Source organism: Temnothorax longispinosus, chromosome 2 (genome assembly GCF_030848805.1).
Source record: "Temnothorax longispinosus isolate EJ_2023e chromosome 2, Tlon_JGU_v1, whole genome shotgun sequence".
NCBI classification, from domain to species: Eukaryota; Metazoa; Arthropoda; class Insecta; order Hymenoptera; family Formicidae; genus Temnothorax; species Temnothorax longispinosus.
Window position 1 is genome coordinate 25,105,640 of NC_092359.1, and position 17,645 is coordinate 25,123,284.

Below are 17,645 nucleotides of genomic sequence, written 5' to 3' on the forward strand. Positions count from 1 at the left end.
TTATGTGTCTTCTTTTTCATCGGTCTATAGACTGTTTATTTTTGGAAGCATTTGTTATGAATGTGACAAGAGACATAATCTTCATTACGATGTAAAATGTAAAGACAGCTCTCTATCAAATTAAAAATTATATCGTACTATAAATCTGTCAACCGGAACGAGTTAAGAATCTTTATTTTTTAACTATTAAGCAAATGGTTAAATAACTTTCGTAATATAAACATTAACACATGAAAAAATTTGTATGTCACCTGGTGCCTGCTGATGATTAGAACACGGATACATTAAATCTAAAACTGTGTTGCCTTTTATATTTTTCTTTATAAAAAGTATAGCTGCACTATAGCAACGTACTACAGAAAACATATCAAAATAAAACTAAAACTCCCTCTCTTATCTATTACTCTTCACCCTTTTCTACTGTCACGAAAAGGACATTACATCAATTGTTCTGAAGAACTGTACTTCAGAAAATAACAGAATATACGGATAAGTATTAAAATTGCGCAACTTCAATAAAATGCAATTTCAATAAAATATGAACGCAAACGCGAATTTCGTCGGTGATCGACCCGCATTATGGACAAAGGTTGGCATTGGTGAGTACAGTGTCTCTCTACTTGACTGCCATAATGTCATGGAATGCCGATACGGCGTACGCTATGACCCTCGTCAAACACTTATCTGCACCCATAGGTAGTTGGCCCTTGCAAGAATATGATAAGTTCGCTTTGCTGCGTTATATCTTGTCTAGTTTTGGGTTGGTACGTTTCCAATTTTCATATCGCAAATGCCGTGGAAATTTCTCTTCTGCTTGTGTCTTCGATGTATAAAGCATAGACATATGTAATAGACTGACAACATTGCCATTGGAGAGTTGTAGGCAAGATCTAAAGGATAGCATGTGTTCTATTATATACGTCTGTTGTATAAAGCTTAATAAACTGATTATCGATCTTATGAATTTGATAAGAATGGTCGAACTGCAAAATAGTATTGTACACGGTAGAAACAAAGATCAAGTTAAGCAACTTCGTGATAAATTCTTATTTTCTTTGCAGAGCATAGTGGTGATCGTACAGTTTCTCGAACTCTATTACAACTGTACCAGCGCGTACGCGAATCTTGATGCCCTCACGCTTTTTGCATGCGGTATTCTCGCTTTAACAAAAATAATATGGTTTCGTATATACGCTGATAATCTCACCTGCAATTACTCTTCTGCCATGAACGATTATCTTACGATCGACACCGAGGAGAAGCGCATCGTCATGCGAGATCACGCTTTCTGGGGAAGGGTAATCTGCATTATCGCCCTGTTGATTGCTTACGTCGATTCTGTGATCTTCATCGTGGGACACGCACAAATAAGCAGCGAGGAGGCTAAAGCTAATATATCTATCCTAGGCCATCAAGCGGGTTATGCTATTCCGTCGACATGTACCTTAGCGCACTTTCACATTACGACGAGCTCATATTTGGTGATTTTCGCCCTGGAGTATATCTATCTAGTAATCATGTGCATTAGCAATCACGGTAAGTCAGTTAATGTTTGCGTAATTATTTTTATAAAATATTAATTGTCTTGTATATAAATTACTTTTAACGTGTTTTGAAAAATGTTTCTAGTAAATATTTATTAATAAATTTTTTAATCCAAGAGTTATATTTTAAATGCAAATTTATTTAATTATCAAATGTGCATAAAGCAAATTTTTATAATCGATTTTAATAAAATATTTAGTTTTGCAAATATTAAATTTAGGTTTTATTAGTATTTCTAAAATATTAATACGTATTACATATTTTACGTGTGAGTATTCTTTAATATCTATAATTGATAGTTATGTGTTTTGCATTTTTATACAGCATGTCCCAAAATTAGACCGACAAACTTCGGGTGATTATAAAGGACACTATAACAAGCATTTATTATCAATAAACTCATGAGCCGTTTTGGCACTAAAGTGAATCAAAAACTAATTTCATTATTAGAACAGAGATTCATTATTGTTTAATGAATTTAATCGAATTTTATTTACAAATTGGACAAGTTTTCTTATAAAAAATATTATAGCCGTAATGTATTTTATTTATGGGGAAGCAAGATGTAATGAAAGAGAAGTTGCATGCTTATATGAAGAGATACCCTTATTGTCGTCATTCTTGTCATACCTTATGCAGACATTTGGGTATATTGACAAAATTGGGTTGTTTTGGTGTCCTTTATAACCATCCAAAGTTTATTGATCTAATTTTTGGACACCTTGTTTGTTTTTATAAACATAATGTTTGTAGGCAGTGATTCTGTATTTCTTCATATCGCATTACACGTGTGCGGCCAATTAAAAATTTTAAAAGCGAATTTTATGAACTTTGACGTTACAAGTCCGAAAGTCAATGAACGTTTTACAGCACTGATTTTGAGACATAATCATTTGATAAAAATGGCCAGAAAGCTCGCTGAGATAATTAGCTTTGTTTTGATGGTACAACTTTTTATCAGCAGTATGCTTATAATTATAGTAGGTGAATACACATCAATTTGACACAGCGCATTAACAAAATAAAAATATAGAATGTTATAAAATGTTTATAAAACATTACATTAATCGGGCTTACTCTTGCAGGATTTCAGTTTATCATTGCCTTAACAACCAGTGACTTTGGTATGATGTCAAAAAGTTTCTTGGTACTTAGCGCTTTTCTGGTGCAGTTAACGCTGTACAGTGTTGTCGGAGATTATTTAAAGACGCAGATGGAAGAAGTCGCACTGTCCGTTTATCAGAGCGTTTGGTATGATCTTCCTGCAAAAATAACAAGAAATATAGTATTTATCATGATGTGGACCCAGTTTCCGATTAAATTGCAAGCTGGAAATTTCGTTGTGGTGGACTTGGGAACTTACATGAGCATCTTAAAATCTTCTGTTTCGTATTTGTCTGTTTTACGCGTGATGATGGAAACTTAAAACATTGAAAGCAAATAAAAAACATTTTTAAACAACACATTTACAGAACTTATAGATAACATACATATAGAGTAGATTTTTAATAAAAGTGAAAATTATAATTGCAATACATTTCTCTATTCAAACCAAATTAAAAATATTGTACAATAGCAAAATATGAGATGTAACTGAACAATTTTAGTAGCACTACGAACAACACTCGTGTTGTCTAAGAACTGATGCACTGAACTTTGCATTAATTGTACGTGTTTTTGATTTAAAAAAATGGTATCGAAATAAAAAGTATTGTAGCACGATCAACGGCAGATGATGCACTGGAAGAAAAATAAAACACTCTCAACGCGACCTTTGCTCCACTCTGCATAAAAAAAATTGTTTCCTTCTGTTTTTAAAATAACTGTGTTTTAGAAAATAACAAGGTACTTTAGCAAATGTTAAAATTGCGCAATTTCAATAAAATATGAATGCGAAAGCGAACGCCGATGGTTGACTATAGTACTGTAGAAAAACGTCGATACTATTGAGTACCGTGCAACGTGCAGCTCTATGACTGCGATAATGTCACGGAATGACGATATGGTATACGCTTTTGCTCCCCATAAATTCTTAACTCTGCCATTAGGCGTTTGGCCCTTGCAAAAATATAATGTATGTTCCGCAGTACGTGCTTTCGTATGCAGCTTCGGTTTGGTATGTTCTCAATTTTTATTTTATATGTCGCAATAATATTTCTCTTCCTATTTTCGACATATTCAGTTCGACAGTTCAAGTGAAATGTTTAGTACAGACACAGTAGAAACGAAAGACGAATAAAGTTCCGTAATAAACAATCCATCCTTTCTGTCTGTGTAGACCGTGATGATGATCATGTTGTTCCTCGAAATTTTTCTCGGTAGCGTCGATACAACGGTGAAACTCGATTCTCTTATGCTCATGAGCTGCAACATTCTCTCTGTATTAAAGCTAGTATTCTTCCGCATATACGCCGACAATCTGATTCGCAACTTTACTTCTGCTGCGAACGATTATCTTGCGGTCGACACTGAGGAAAAGCGTACGATAATGCGGCGGCACGCATTCATGGGAAGGATGATGTGTTACAGTATCCTATTTTTCGCTTATTTTGCTGCGACCATTTTCGGTTTGTTGCCTGTACTAGCAGGCGGTGACGATATCCAAGTTAATGAATCCATTAAGAATCAAGCATCGGAATTACCCATGCCCTTAACATGCATTTTTGGAAACTCTTCTGTACCTTCAAGTTTATATTTGGCGGTCTCTACGGTGCAATATGTTCTATTGATGCTCAATGCCAACGGCAATTGTGGTAAGCTAATTATTAATATTAAAGAAACTTGTATGTTAATATACTTTAAATCTTTTACTTTTAATAACATTTATTAATAAGTTTCATAATTTTTACACGAAAAAACGATTTTGCTGAAGTATCTAAAAATTTAGCTAGATACAGATCTCTCGGAAAATAATTTTGTTGCACCATCAAAATAATTATAGTAGATCGCTAATGTATGATGATAATGCTGTAAAAAATTTTGACATTTTAGCAATCAGTTTGAGTGTTCTACATAATTATTTTGATAGTGCAAAAAAATTATTTTTAGATCTGTATCTAGCTAAATTTTTAGATACTCCAGCCATTCTCTCCGTGTAGATTTCTACTGTCAGAGATTTTATTATATAAATATTAATATATATCTACAGTAAATTTGGTGTCTAATAAAAAAAACATTTATTTTTATCGATATTATATATAAAATTGATTTTCAATATATATTGGTTTTTTAAATATATGTTGCATCCTGCAATGCGATAAAATTATGTTTTTATTTTGTATCATTTTTTTAGCAAATGTTGACTGATAAAGCCATTATTAAAACTTTTAATGCACATGTCATTTTAATACAAGATTAAAATTTATTTATAAAGGAATTGATTCACTTTTCCTCGCAATTATTATTCATATTTGCGGGCAAATGGAAATCCTAAAAATTGAATTTTCCAATTATGGCGTGAAAAGCAAAAATCTAAGTGAAGATTTTTCAGTATTGGCATCAAGACATCGTTATCTAATAGAGCATACAGAACTTCTGATAGATGTAATAAGTTTTGTTTTGCTTGTACAAATGCTGTTTAGTTCTATTCTTATTTGCATAATGGGTAAATATCTTTCAATTTCAGTACTTCTTCGATTGTGTGATTAGTGTGATACAAGCATTTTTATACCGCTAGAATAATAAATTTGTATAATAATGAATTTTATAATTTTATCAAATATCCACAATATCTTTTCTAATCTTGTATATTCTGTGACATTTTAATAACATAATAAAATTATCCAATAAAGCTGTCAAAATTCTTGTGTCAGTAGTGCCATAGAGTTGACTCCTCTTGTGCATGCAACGTAATTTTATATTTTTCAGGTTTTCAGTTTATCTTGGCGTTAAAACACCATGACGTAGTGACGATAACTAAAACAACAACAGTGTTGGGGGCTCTACTGTTACAGTTGTTCTCTTATAGTTTCGCGGGCGATTATCTAAAGTGTCAAATGGAAGAAGTAGCAAATTCGATCTACACCTGTAATTGGTACAACCTTCCACTGAAATTAATGAGAAATGTTGCGTTCGCCATCATGCGGTCGCAACAACCTGTTCAGTTGCTAGCCGGCAGATTTTTCGTTGTGAACATTGAGACTTATATGACCATATTAAAAAGCTCAATCTCATACTTATCCGTCCTACGGGTGATGGTAGACACGTAAAGCGCAGGTAACTGTTGAGAGAAAAACTTGAAAAGATAACACGGTACACACACGTAAGCAATATCATTATATAAAAAAATTCTGTAAAACACCATGATATGTCTGGAATTGAATAATTAACTTTATGTAAATAAAATTGCTTTCTTTATTATATTTGTTGCGCTGCGCCCCGCAATCTCAAAGACACTCGTGTTCGCGCCGCGCACTCCCAGACTCGCGTAAAGAGAGAACACCTTTTGTTAGTAAGAAAAGGAACACAAGGATTCAGTAGGAACTCAATACAGGAAAGCGTTTCAGGTGAAAAACACGTTCGAACGTTCGGAGTCTCCCCATAGATCTGACAGTCGTTGTTGTTAATCCGCGGCGCAGATCAATACATCCCGCGATTAAGGAACGGGCTTCGGCTTGAATTAAGCTACTCGTGAGCGAAATTCAGGCTTCTAAGCGAAGTTCAGCACGCAATATCTCAGCACGGGCGCAACAATATCAATAGGCATAATGTATAATATACATCACGTTGACACATCATTTTAAGAAGTTCAGCAATGCGTGACACGCGATTACAAAAATGTGTTGTTGCATACAATTTGATAACCGTCGAACAAGAAAAAAAATATTAGCACCACGCTAGCAACTTTTCTTTCATGAAAAGATGGATTGAAATAAAGTGTATTGCAACACGATCAAATGATAACTGAAGTCGCTGTCTCGAAAGAAAAATAGGACACCCAACTTCCTCGTTCGGTCTATGCCATATTCATCTTTCATACAAAAAATTGTCCCTCTCAGCTTGTGTATCAAATAACTGTGTTTTGAAAAATAACAGGATACGTTAGCAAATGTTACATTTGCATGGTAAATGTTAAATTGCGTAACTTCAATAAAATATGAAAGCAAACTATCGCCGATGATCGACTCGTGTTATAGACAAAGACCGACATTATAGAGTATCGTGCAACGTGCAGCTCTACATAACTGCGATAATGTCATGGAATGCCGATATAACGTACGCTTTTACTCCCTTGAAAATTTTAACTCTGCCATTAGGCGTTTGGCCCTTGCAAAAATATGATATATATTCCGCAGTCCGTACTTTCATATGCAGCTTCAGTTTGGTACGTTCTCAATTTTCATATTAGATATCGCGATAAAATTTCTCTTTCTATTTCATTTTCGACATATCAAGTTCGACAGTTCAAGTGAAATGCTTAGTGCTGACACAGTAGAAACAAAAGAGAAATAAAGTTCCGTAATAAACAATCTATCCTACCTGTCTGTGTAGACCGTGATGATGATCATATTGTCCCTCGAAATCCTTTTCGGTAGCGGTGATACAACGGTGAAACTCGATTTTCTTATGCTCATAACCTGCAACCTTCTCTCTGTACTAAAGCTATTGTACTACCGCATGTACGCCGACAATCTGATTCGCAACTTTACTTCTGCTGTGAACGATTATCTTGCGGTCGACACTGAGAAGAAACGGATGATCATGCGGCGGCACGCATTCATGGGAAGGATGATGTGTTACAGTATCCTATTTTTCGCTTATGTCGCTTCGTCTATTTTCGGTTTGTTACCTATACTAGCAGGCGATGAGGATATCCAAGTTAATGAATCCATCAAGAATCAAGCGTCGGGCTTACCCATGCCCTTAACATGCATTTTTGGAAACTCTTCTATACCTTCAAGTTTATATTTGGTGATCTCTACGGTACAATATATTCTACTAATACTCAACAGCAACTGCAATTGTGGTAATAAGCTAATTATTAATATTAAAGACACTTGTATATTAATATACTTCAAATGTTTTACTTTTAATAACATTCATTAATAAGTTTCCTAATTTTTAGATTTCTACTGTCAGCGACTTTATTATATAAATATTAATATACAAATTAAATTTGGTGTCTAATTAGAAGAGACATATTTTTATCGATATTACATATAAAATTTTTATTAACTTTTTAATATATGTTTTTTTAAATATAGAGGGGAGTTCCCGTATGTGTACCACTTAAGTTATTTTTTATTATATTTTCCATTTGATAATGATTTGTACGCAAATAAATGTTAGAAATTGTAGCTTGATGTTTCGGACATCTATTATTACATGTTTAACCTTACACCAATAACAAATTAATTTGTTATAAGTCTTTTTTGTAACATGCTGCACAAAGCAAAATAATTGAAAATATAAGATTAATGAAAGTAATTATTAACTTATACAAATATACATATTTTACTAATAATTTATCAAAAAAGAATTAAATACTTAATAATTAACAAATTACAATAATGAAAAGGTAAAGACGTCACTGTCGTGTTAACATAATCTAAATTATGTCACGTAACGCAGAGATACGTGCGCATGACTATACAGTATGAGGTTGTACCGCCACGATATAAGAAATTTTACGATGGTAAAATTTAGGAAACTTAGTAGATTTTATAAAAATATCGATTTAATCATTATAATAATTACATATATATATATATATATATGTAATATGTACATATATATATATATATATATATATATATATGTAATATGCAACAAATGTAAAATATTCTACAATAAACATTTTTTCACAAAAATATAAAAATTTATAATAAAATTTTATGATTACATTATTATCAGCTATATAAATTGATTGAAATATTTATATCAGTTGTACCCGAATTTTTCAAATGTTGTTAGCATGCACAAAACAAGATGTAATCTGTTAAATTTTCGTTTAAATTACTCATTTCTCATTTATTTCACATTTTTGTTATTAAATGATTTAGGCGACCGGTAACTGATACGCATTCGGCAACTCTCCCCTATGTTGCATCTTGCAATGCGATAACATTATGTTATCTTTTTGTATCATTTTTGTATAGCAAATATTAATTGATAAACTCTTTATTATTATTAAAACTTTTAATGTAAGTTATTTTAATGTAAGATTAAAATTTATTTATGAAGGAAATGATTCACTTTTCCTCGCAATAACTATTCATGTTTGCGGGCAAATGGAAATCCTAAAAATTGAATTTTCCAATTATGGCGTGGAAAGCAAAAATCTAAGTAAAGATTTTTCAGTATTGACATCAAGACATCGTTTTCTAATAGAGCATACGGAACTTCTGATAGATGTAATAAGTTTCGTTTTGCTTGTGCAAGTGTTGGTTTATTGTATTATTATTTGCTTAATGGGTAAATATCTCTCCGTTTCAGTAGTTCTTCAATTGTGTGATACAAGCATTATTATGTTGCTAGAACAGTAAATTTGTATAATAATGAAAGCTAAAATACATTAAAAAGCTATAATTTTACTAAATATCCACAAGATCAACAAGATTTTTAATCCTATTCTGTGACATTTTAATAACATAATAAAATTATTTAATAAAGCTGCCAAAAGTCTTGTGTCAGTAATATCATAGAGTTGACTTGTGCATGCAGCGTAATTTTATATTTTTCAGGTTTCCAACTTATCTTGGCGTTAAAACATCATGACGTAGTGATGATAATTAAAACGATAACAGTGTTGGGCGCTATACTGTTACAGTTGTTCTTTTATAGTTTTGTGGGCGATTATCTGAAGTGTCAAATGGAAGAAGTAGCGAATTCGATATACAGCTGCAATTGGTACAACCTTCCATTGAAATTAATAAAGAATATTGTGTTCACCATCTTGCGGTCGCAACAACCTGTTCAGTTGCTAGCTGGTCGATTTTTCGTAATAAACATCGAAACTTTTATGACCATATTAAAAAGCTCATTTTCATACTTATCCGTCCTACGAGTGATGGTGGACGCGTAAGGCGCAGATAACCGTTGAGAGAAAAACTTGAAAAGATAACACCGTACACGTAAGCAATATCATTTTATAAGAAATTCTGTTAAACATCATGATATGTCTAGAATTAAATAATTTAACTTTATGTAAATAAAATTGCTTTCTTTGTTATATCAATAAACGTATTGTATAATACATCACGTTGACACATCATTTTAAGAAGTTCAGCAATGCGTGACTCGCGATTGCAAAAATGTGTTGTTGCATACAATTTGATAACTGTCGAACAAGAAAAAAAATATTAGCACTACGCTAGCAACTTTTCTTTCATAAAAAGATGGATTAAAATAAAGTGTATTGCAATACGATCAAATGATAACTGAAGTCGCTGTCTCGAAAGAAAAATGGAACACTTTACTTTTTCGTTCGGTCTATGCTATATTCATCTTTCATACAAAAAATTGTCCCTCTCAGCATGTGTATCAAATAACTGTGTTTTGAAAAATAACATGGTACGTTAGCAAATGTTACATTTACATGGTAAATGTTAAATTGCGTAAAATATTGAATAAAATATGGAAGCAAACCATCGCCGATGATACGGCTCGTGTTATAGACAAAGACCGGCATTATTGAGTATCGTGCAACGTACAGCTCTACGTGACTGTTATAATGTCATGGAATGCCGATATAGCGTACGCTTTTACTCCTTTTAAAACTTTTGCTCTGCCACTGGGCATTTGGCCTTTGCAAAAATATAATACATTTTCCTTAGTCCGTTCTATCGTGTGCTGCTTCATTTTGGTATGTTCTCAATTTTCATATTATATATCGCGATAAAATTTCTCTGCCACTCGTATTTTTGATATATCAAGTTCGTCAGTTCAAGTGAGGCGTTCAGTGTAGCAGAAAACAATAAATAGCGATAGAACTTTATAATAAACAATTCTTTCTATTTGTGTAGACCGTGATGATGATCTTGGTGTTTCTCGAAATCAATTTTGGTAGTGGCAATGCGTACGTACAGCTCGATAATTTTGAAATTATAATCTGCGACATTCTTGGTCTACTGAAGGTACTGTCCTTCCGCATATATGCCAATAATTTGATTCGCAATTTTTCTTCTGCTGTGGACGACTATCTCACGATAGATACCGAGGAGAAACGCATGATTATGCGGCGGCACGCTTATATGGGAAGGATTGTGTGCTATAGTATCTTATTTATGGCTTATTTTGCTTCGACAACTTTTATGCTGATGCCTATGATAGCAGACGATACGGAAGTCAAAGTTAATGTATCGGATGAAGTTAATGACGTATCGGAATTACCCTTGGCCATAACATTTTGGGGGGAGATGCATATATCTACGAGTTTATACGTGTTGATCTCTACGTTACAATATACCGTAATGATACTTATTTGTACCAGCAATGTTGGTAATAAGCTAATCGTTACTATTTGAAATTTGCATGAATTATAAAATATTAATTTTTAAAAATTTTACTTTTTGTAAAATTTGTTAACAAGAATCCTAATTTTTATATCTCTGTTTTCAGAAGTTTTATTAACTATATTGTTATATACAAACTAAACTTAATGTTTAATTAAATGAAATACTTATTTTTATCGGTATTAAATATTAAAGTTTATATATGCTTTTTTAATAAATGTTTTTTTTAATGCCTGACGTAACTATTTTACAATTGCAATGCGATGTTTTGATTTTTTTTACGTCACTCTTGAAACAGATTATTGATTTCATTATTATTTTATTATAAAACTTTTAACATAAACTACTTTAATGCAAAAATGTAATTTATTTATAAAGGCAATGATTCACTTTTCGTCGCAATTACTCTCCATGTATGTGGTCAATTGGAACTTCTAAAAATTGGGTTTAGTAACTACGGCATGAAAAAAGAAAATGAAAAATTTTCAATACTCACTGCAAGACATCGTTATCTAATAGAGCATGCGGAACTTTTAGTAGATATATTAAGTTTCGTTCTGCTGGTGCAAATGCTCTTAAGTTGTTTGGTTATTAGTTTGATGGGTAAGTATTTTTTAAATTCAATATACTTCTCAGATTATTTTTATTAATACTGGCATTATACCATTAGAGTATTTTGTAAATCTTTTCTGCAAAAATAATTACAAAGATATAATTTTATCAAATGTCCACAGCAGCATATTTTCTAATCCTACCTCACGTAGTTTTAAAACCCTCCGTCAGCAGTCTTTTATGAACTAAGCGAAACATCTTTCTTGAATTTTTTCGTGGAGAGGAGGCAGTATTTGGTACCTCCCCCTTCAAAATAGAGAGGTTTTGCTGTCGCGATGACGTTAGTTCCCATCAATGCATGTTCGAACAACGACCCGGAAAAATTAAGCCTGTGCTCTAAACGATCAAGATTGGTGAAAAAAAGTTTTTTTTTTGTTTTTTACTATTATATATTTCTAATAGTTTTTGCTATCTAAAGCACTTTTATCATTAGTAGTAGTAAAGCATTATTTACAAAATGGAGAAAAACGTCGAACAAACAATACGATACTTTTTTACTTTTCTTTTATAATTTTTTTTAATATTTGTAATGATATTTTATATTATTACAAACAATTTATTACAATAAAAATTTATTTCTAAGCAAAAGAAAGTCAACTTTATTTTTCTCTGTAACGAATAAATCTCTCTAAAATTTCATCATTTTTATTTGTAAAAATAATTATACTTTTTGGAGTCGATCCAAATAAGATTACGCTCTTTTAAAAGGTCATAGCTACAATACTCTACAATCATTTTTCTTAATATTCATTTGTTGCAAAGTTATAAATTTTTAAACTAAACAAGTTTCAATTTTTTCCCATTTGTGTTTAAATTTCGCTTTGTATAAACAATTAGGTTTCACATTTGTCTTTAAAACCTATTGGATATTGTAACAGAGATGTTGACAAGTAACTCAAAAATTTTTTTTGGATTTTTTGAAAGCCTAAAACATAAAAATAACATGAATTAAAGGCTCCAGCTTTCTTACGGTGTTAGTAAAAAAATAATTGCTGACGGAGGGTTATTAACAAGACTGTTCGATAAAGCTTGCAAAATTTGTGTACTGTAATGCCTATGAGACTTGTACATACAGTGTAATTGTGTATTTTTTAGGTTTCCAGTTTATCTTGGCATTAAAAACACATGACGTAGTAATGATAATTAAAACGACATCAGTGTTAGGCGGTCTAATGTTACAGTTGTTTGTCTATAGTATTGTGGGCGATTATCTGAAGTGTCAAATGGAAGAAATTGCGGACTCGATCTACAGCTGCAATTGGTACAACTTTCCATTAAAATTAATGAGAAATGTAGTGTTCGTCATTATACGGTCGCAAGAACCTGTTCAGTTGCTAGCTGGTAAATTTTTCGTCGTAAACATCAAGTCTTTTATGACCATATTAAAAAGCTCGCTCTCGTACATATCCGTCCTACGGGTGATGGTGGACGCGTAAGGCGTAGGTATTTGTTGGAAGAAAAACTCGAAAAGATAACATTGCACACACGTAGGCAATATCATTTTATAAGAAATTCTGTTAAACACCATATGTCTAGAATTGAATATTTTAACTTTATGTAAATAAAATTGCTTTCTTTGTTATATCAATAAACGTATTGTATAATCGGTACATCACATTGACACATTATTTTAAGAAGTTCAGCAATGCGTGACTCGCGATTGCAAAAATGTGTTGTTGCATACAATTTGATAACTGTCGAACAAGAAAAAAAATATTAGCACTACACTAGCAACTTTTTTTTCATAAACAGATGGATTGAAATAAAGTGTATTGCAACACGATCAAATGATAACTGAAGTCGCTGTCTCGAAAGAAAAATGGAACACCCCACTTCCTCATTCGGTATATGCTATATTCATCTTTCATACAAAAAATTGTCCCTCTCAGCTTGTGTATCAAATAACTGTGTTTTGAAAAATAACACGGTACGTTAGCAAATGTTACATTTACATGGTAAATGTTAAATTGCGTAAAATATTGAATAAAATATGAAAGCAAACCATCGCCGATGATCGACTCGTCTTATAGACAAAGACCGCGCGGCATTATTGAGTATCGTGCAACATACAGCTCTACGTGACTGTGTTATAATGTCATGGAATGCCGATATAGCGTACGCTTTTACTCCCTTTAAAATGTTCACTCTGCCAATGGGCATTTGGCCTTTGCAAAAATATAATACATTTTCCTTAGTCCGTTCTATCGTGTACTGCTTCATTTTGGTACGTTCTCAATTTTCATATTAGATATCGCGATAAAATTTCTCTACCACTCGTATGTTCGATATATCAAGTTCGTCAGTTCAAGTGAGGCGTTCAGTGTAGCAGAAAACGAGAAATAGCGATAGAACTTTATAATAAACAATTCTTCTTGTTTGTGTAGACCGCGTGGATGATCATGATATTTCTCGAAATCAATTTCGGTAGTGGCAATGCGTACGTACAGGTCGATAATTTTGAAGTTGTAATCAGCATCATTCTTGGTCTATCAAAGATAGTGTCCTTCCGCTTATATGCCAAGAATTTGACTCGCAATTTCTCTTCTGCTGTGGACGACTATCTCACGATAGACACCGAGGAGAAACGCACGATCATGCGGCGGCACGCTTATATGGGAAGGATTATGTGCTTTAGTATCTTATCTATGGCTTATGTTGCTTCGACAACTTTTATACTGATACCTATGATACCTATGATAGCAGGCGATACGGAAGTCCAAGTTAATGTAACCATCAATGACATATCGGAATTTCCCGTGGCCGTAACATTTTTAGGGGAGGTGCATGTATCTACGAGTTTATACATGTTGATCTGTATGTTACAATATATGGGACTAGTACTTACTGCTACCAGTAATTGTGGTAAATAGCTAATCGTTTCTATTTGAAATTTGCATGAATTATAAAATATTAATTTTTAAAAATTTTACTTTTTATAAAATTTATTAACAAGAATCCTAATTTTTTTATCTCTATTTTCAGCTGTTTTATTAACTATTATCATATACAAACTAAACTTGTATATGTTTATTTGTTTCTCCTTAAGATTTACAAAGGCGTTTTTAATCGGGGAACGATCCCAAACCCCTCACAAAAAATTAATAACACCCTTATGCCCGTCCTGGCCGTCAGCGATCCTTTACATTTTGGTACCTTCTCATCCCTCGAACCCGCACCCTCGTCCTCTCCCCCTCCCCTAGCCTTTCCTTCCGATTCTTTTTTGTGCTCCTTCCCCCTTCCTCTGCTATCCTTGGTTTGCCCCTGCTACTCCTGCTCCTCTCCACCTCCTCTCTTTATCCCTTCTTTCTCCTATTTATCGCCTCCTTCTGAAACTCAAAAATTAACTTACAAACCGCTCTGTCAACCCTCTCCACCCCAACTCCTCGCAGCCTTTCTCCCTTTCCCTCCTCTCTTCCCTTCCGCCCTTCTTCCGCCTTCTTTCAGACCTACTTCTCCCCTAACCCTATTTCTCTTCCTCTTTTCCTTCCTGTCCTACTCGTCTTCTTCTTCTTTTATCTCCCTCCACCTCCTCCACCCAGCCGCTCCTATTGTCACCCTTTTCCTCCTCTTTTTCTTCGTTTTCTTCGCCTTTTCCTTTCTTCACCACCGTCCCTCTCACCCTGTCAGATGCCCTCCCCTTCTCTCTCTCGTCTCCTCTCCTTCTCAGCTATTTACACCCCCGCCCCGCGGCGACCGATCTCTTTCTCAGCTCACATCGCGCGGCGCCTCCTCTTTTCTCTTCCCCTACCTGTCTTGCTATAACCCTCTCGCCCCTCTTCACCCTCGCTTTTTTACTACTTTACCCTTCCTGTCACTTCACCTTTCCCCTTCCTCTTGCTGACCTTCTCTGCCACTCTCTCTACCTCTTTCCCGTCATTCTAGTTCTTCATCCACGCCAAATCCTCGTCCTCTCTCTGCTCTCCTTATTTCACACTCTGCCTTTTTATTACCTCTCTCCGCTCTCTCCCCTCCGCTTTCTTCTCTACGCCCTCCACTCGGTCCATTCCCTCCTCTATCCTTTCACCGATTTTCACTCTCTACGTTCTCTATATACAAACTAAACTTAATGTTTAATTAAATAAAATACTTATTATTTTTATCGGTATTAAATATTGAAGTTTATATGCTTTTTTAATAAATGTTTTGTTTAATGCCTGACGCAACTATTTTACAATTGAAATGCGATGTTTTGATTTTTTTACGTCACTCTTGCAACAGATTATTGATTTTATTATTATTATATTATAAAACTTTCAATATAAACTACTTTAATGCAAAAATGTAATTTATTTCTAAAGGCAACGATACATTTGTCCTCGCAATTACTCTCCATGTATGTGGTCAATTGGAACTTCTAAAAATTGGGTTTAGTAACTACGGCATGAAAAAAGGAAATGAAAATTTGTCAATGCTGGCTGCAAGACATCGTTATCTAATGGAGAATGCGGGACTTTTAGTAGATGCACTAAGTTTCGTTCTGCTGGTGCAAATCCTCCTCAGTTGTTTGATTTATAGTTTGATGGGTAAGTATCTTTAAAATTCAGTACTTCTCAGATTATTTTTATTAATACTAGCATTATACCATTAGAGTATTTTGTAAATATTTTCTGCAAAAAAAATTACAAAGATAAAATTTTATCAAATGTCCACAGCAGCATATTTTCTAATCCTACCTCACGTAGTTTTAAAACCCTCCGTCAGCAGTCTTTTATGACCCAAGCGAAACTTCTTTCTTGAATTTTTTCGTGGAGAGAAGGCAGTATTTGGTACCTCCCCCTCCAAAATAGTAGAGGGATTTCGCTGTCGCGATGACATCAGTTCCCATCAATGCATGTTCGTACAACGACCCGGAAAAATTGAGCCTGTGCCCTAAACGATCCAGATTGTTGATGGCGTTAATGTTTTTAAACAAATTTCAATTTTTTCCCATTTATGTTCAAATTTTGCTTTGCATAAACAATTAGGTTTCATATTTGGCTTTAAAACCTATTGGATATTGTAGTAGAGATGTTGAAAAGTAACTCAAAAATTTTTTGGATTTTTTGAAAGCCTAGAATATAAAAATAACATGAAGTGAACTTAACCTTTTGACTCCCGAGAAAGCTATTTTTGCGGCTCCGAACAAATCTCGAAATTCTGCGCAATGTGTATGTTGTTTATATAAATTATAATTTAATTATATAAGTAACATAAATAATAACATATAAATTTTTTGGGAAAAAAAGGATACTATTTTAATGAAAAAATGCTGGCAATCTAAAGGTTAAAAGCTCCAGCTTGCTAACGGCGTTAGTAAAAGAATAATTGCTGACGGAGGGTTAATAACATAACAAAATTGTTCAATAAAGCTTGCAACATTTTTGTACTTGTAATACCTATGAGACTTGTACCTATATGCAGTGTAATTGTGTATTTTTTAGGTTTCCAGCTTATCTTGGCATTAAAAACACTTGACCTAGTAATGATAATGAAAACGACAACTGTGACAAGCGCTCTAATGTTAGAGATGTTTTTCTACAGTATTGTGGGCGATTATCTGAAGTGTCAAATGGAAGAAATTGCGTACTCGATCTACAGCTGCAATTGGTACAACTTTCCATTGAAATTAATGAGAAATGTAGTGTTCGTCATTATGCGGTCGCAACAACCTGTTCAGTTCGTAGCCGGCAGATTTTTCGTCATAAACTTAGAGAGTTTTATGACCATATTAAAAAGCTCGCTCTCGTACTTATCCGTCCTCAGGGTAATGGTGGACGCGTAAGACGTAGGTATTTGTTGAAAAACTCAAAAAGATAACATTGTACACACGTAGGCAATATTATTTTGTAAAATTGTTACAAAACACAATGATGCAGAATATGTCTGTAATTCAAAATTTAAATAAAATTAAATTCTTTATTACATTTGTAAATATATTATACATCACAGTAACACATCACTTAAACAAATTTTGCTATGACGTGTGATTTGCAATTGCCAAAATGCGATTGCTGCATACAATTTGTTAACTGTCAAGTAAGCAATATTTCAATAACT

At 33.4% G+C, this 17,645-nt stretch overlaps 5 protein-coding genes and 1 long non-coding RNA gene across 14 annotated transcripts; 5 read left to right on the forward strand and 1 right to left on the reverse strand.

The window, feature by feature from the left end:
- The first annotated feature begins 69 nt into the window (after positions 1 to 69).
- On the forward strand, positions 70 to 3,283 carry LOC139807892 (odorant receptor 2a-like). Of its 3 annotated transcripts, XM_071769384.1 has the most exons (5): positions 70 to 599; positions 697 to 764; positions 1,062 to 1,536; positions 2,299 to 2,529; positions 2,631 to 3,283. In XM_071769384.1, the coding sequence occupies exons 1-5, from the start codon at positions 539 to 541 to the stop codon at positions 2,969 to 2,971; spliced, it is 1,176 nt and encodes a 391-aa protein (XP_071625485.1). In that variant the 5' UTR covers positions 70 to 538; the 3' UTR covers positions 2,972 to 3,283. The 3 variants fall into 3 exon arrangements, with proteins under 3 accessions (XP_071625485.1, XP_071625484.1, XP_071625482.1); XM_071769383.1 differs by lacking the exon at positions 70 to 599 and having other exon boundaries at positions 631 to 764; XM_071769381.1 differs by lacking the exons at positions 70 to 599; positions 697 to 764 and having other exon boundaries at positions 886 to 1,536.
- LOC139807916 (uncharacterized) lies at positions 1,371 to 7,474 on the reverse strand. Of its 2 annotated transcripts, none has more exons than XR_011730726.1 (4): positions 7,334 to 7,474; positions 7,024 to 7,225; positions 2,623 to 2,807; positions 1,371 to 1,504 (listed from the first exon to the last, which is right to left on the reverse strand). It is a non-coding gene; the product is annotated as an uncharacterized lncRNA (long non-coding RNA). The 2 variants fall into 2 exon arrangements; XR_011730725.1 differs by having other exon boundaries at positions 1,375 to 1,508.
- LOC139807895 (odorant receptor 10-like) lies at positions 3,454 to 6,068 on the forward strand. Of its 3 annotated transcripts, none has more exons than XM_071769389.1 (4): positions 3,454 to 3,661; positions 3,824 to 4,298; positions 5,036 to 5,149; positions 5,413 to 6,068. In XM_071769389.1, the coding sequence occupies exons 1-4, from the start codon at positions 3,518 to 3,520 to the stop codon at positions 5,751 to 5,753; spliced, it is 1,074 nt and encodes a 357-aa protein (XP_071625490.1). In that variant the 5' UTR covers positions 3,454 to 3,517; the 3' UTR covers positions 5,754 to 6,068. The 3 variants fall into 3 exon arrangements, with proteins under 3 accessions (XP_071625490.1, XP_071625489.1, XP_071625491.1); XM_071769388.1 differs by having other exon boundaries at positions 3,461 to 3,661; positions 4,919 to 5,149; XM_071769390.1 differs by lacking the exon at positions 5,036 to 5,149 and having other exon boundaries at positions 3,466 to 3,661; positions 5,413 to 5,904.
- On the forward strand, positions 6,609 to 9,575 carry LOC139807904 (odorant receptor 10-like). 2 transcript variants are annotated; one of them, XM_071769403.1, is made up of 4 exons: positions 6,609 to 6,868; positions 7,036 to 7,510; positions 8,728 to 8,958; positions 9,228 to 9,575. In XM_071769403.1, exons 1-4 carry the CDS (start codon positions 6,737 to 6,739, stop codon positions 9,566 to 9,568), a joined length of 1,179 nt encoding a protein of 392 aa, XP_071625504.1. In that variant the 5' UTR covers positions 6,609 to 6,736; the 3' UTR covers positions 9,569 to 9,575. The 2 variants fall into 2 exon arrangements, with proteins under 2 accessions (XP_071625504.1, XP_071625505.1); XM_071769404.1 differs by having other exon boundaries at positions 7,147 to 7,510.
- Positions 9,576 to 9,916: 341 nt separating this feature from the next.
- LOC139807907 (odorant receptor 10-like) lies at positions 9,917 to 13,219 on the forward strand. The gene is made up of 5 exons (XM_071769408.1): positions 9,917 to 10,056; positions 10,161 to 10,348; positions 10,509 to 10,983; positions 11,376 to 11,600; positions 12,705 to 13,219. The coding sequence occupies exons 2-5, from the start codon at positions 10,217 to 10,219 to the stop codon at positions 13,043 to 13,045; spliced, it is 1,173 nt and encodes a 390-aa protein (XP_071625509.1). The 5' UTR covers positions 9,917 to 10,056; positions 10,161 to 10,216; the 3' UTR covers positions 13,046 to 13,219.
- LOC139807906 (odorant receptor 13a-like) lies at positions 13,120 to 17,510 on the forward strand. Of its 3 annotated transcripts, none has more exons than XM_071769406.1 (4): positions 13,120 to 13,536; positions 13,994 to 14,471; positions 15,908 to 16,132; positions 17,030 to 17,510. In XM_071769406.1, exons 1-4 carry the CDS (start codon positions 13,429 to 13,431, stop codon positions 17,368 to 17,370), a joined length of 1,152 nt encoding a protein of 383 aa, XP_071625507.1. In that variant the 5' UTR covers positions 13,120 to 13,428; the 3' UTR covers positions 17,371 to 17,510. The 3 variants fall into 3 exon arrangements, with proteins under 3 accessions (XP_071625507.1, XP_071625508.1, XP_071625506.1); XM_071769407.1 differs by having other exon boundaries at positions 13,129 to 13,453; XM_071769405.1 differs by lacking the exon at positions 13,120 to 13,536 and adding an exon at positions 13,584 to 13,833.
- Positions 17,511 to 17,645: the final 135 nt, after the last annotated feature.

What these genes read in the sequence shown, in the direction of transcription:
- LOC139807892 (XM_071769381.1), top strand. Translation starts at nt 903, where the DNA reads ATGTGTTCTATTATATACGTCTGTTGTATAAAGCTTAATAAACTGATT. An exon ending in CATGTGCATTAGCAATCACG is followed by an intron (nt 1,537 to 2,298) that starts GTAAGTCAGTTA and finishes TAATGTTTGTAG; the next exon opens with GCAGTGATTCTGTATTTCTT. An exon ending in TATGCTTATAATTATAGTAG is followed by an intron (nt 2,530 to 2,630) that starts GTGAATACACAT and finishes TTACTCTTGCAG; the next exon opens with GATTTCAGTTTATCATTGCC.
- LOC139807895 (XM_071769388.1), top strand. Translation starts at nt 3,518, where the DNA reads ATGACTGCGATAATGTCACGGAATGACGATATGGTATACGCTTTTGCT. An exon ending in TCGTATGCAGCTTCGGTTTG is followed by an intron (nt 3,662 to 3,823) that starts GTATGTTCTCAA and finishes CTGTCTGTGTAG; the next exon opens with ACCGTGATGATGATCATGTT. An exon ending in CAATGCCAACGGCAATTGTG is followed by an intron (nt 4,299 to 4,918) that starts GTAAGCTAATTA and finishes TTATTTATAAAG; the next exon opens with GAATTGATTCACTTTTCCTC.
- LOC139807904 (XM_071769403.1), top strand. Translation starts at nt 6,737, where the DNA reads ATGTCATGGAATGCCGATATAACGTACGCTTTTACTCCCTTGAAAATT. An exon ending in TCATATGCAGCTTCAGTTTG is followed by an intron (nt 6,869 to 7,035) that starts GTACGTTCTCAA and finishes CTGTCTGTGTAG; the next exon opens with ACCGTGATGATGATCATATT. An exon ending in TATTATTATTTGCTTAATGG is followed by an intron (nt 8,959 to 9,227) that starts GTAAATATCTCT and finishes TATATTTTTCAG; the next exon opens with GTTTCCAACTTATCTTGGCG.
- LOC139807907 (XM_071769408.1), top strand. Translation starts at nt 10,217, where the DNA reads ATGTCATGGAATGCCGATATAGCGTACGCTTTTACTCCTTTTAAAACT. An exon ending in TATTTGTACCAGCAATGTTG is followed by an intron (nt 10,984 to 11,375) that starts GTAATAAGCTAA and finishes TTATTTATAAAG; the next exon opens with GCAATGATTCACTTTTCGTC. An exon ending in TTTGGTTATTAGTTTGATGG is followed by an intron (nt 11,601 to 12,704) that starts GTAAGTATTTTT and finishes TGTATTTTTTAG; the next exon opens with GTTTCCAGTTTATCTTGGCA.
- LOC139807906 (XM_071769405.1), top strand. Translation starts at nt 13,702, where the DNA reads ATGTCATGGAATGCCGATATAGCGTACGCTTTTACTCCCTTTAAAATG. An exon ending in TCGTGTACTGCTTCATTTTG is followed by an intron (nt 13,834 to 13,993) that starts GTACGTTCTCAA and finishes TTGTTTGTGTAG; the next exon opens with ACCGCGTGGATGATCATGAT. An exon ending in TACTGCTACCAGTAATTGTG is followed by an intron (nt 14,472 to 15,907) that starts GTAAATAGCTAA and finishes TTATTTCTAAAG; the next exon opens with GCAACGATACATTTGTCCTC.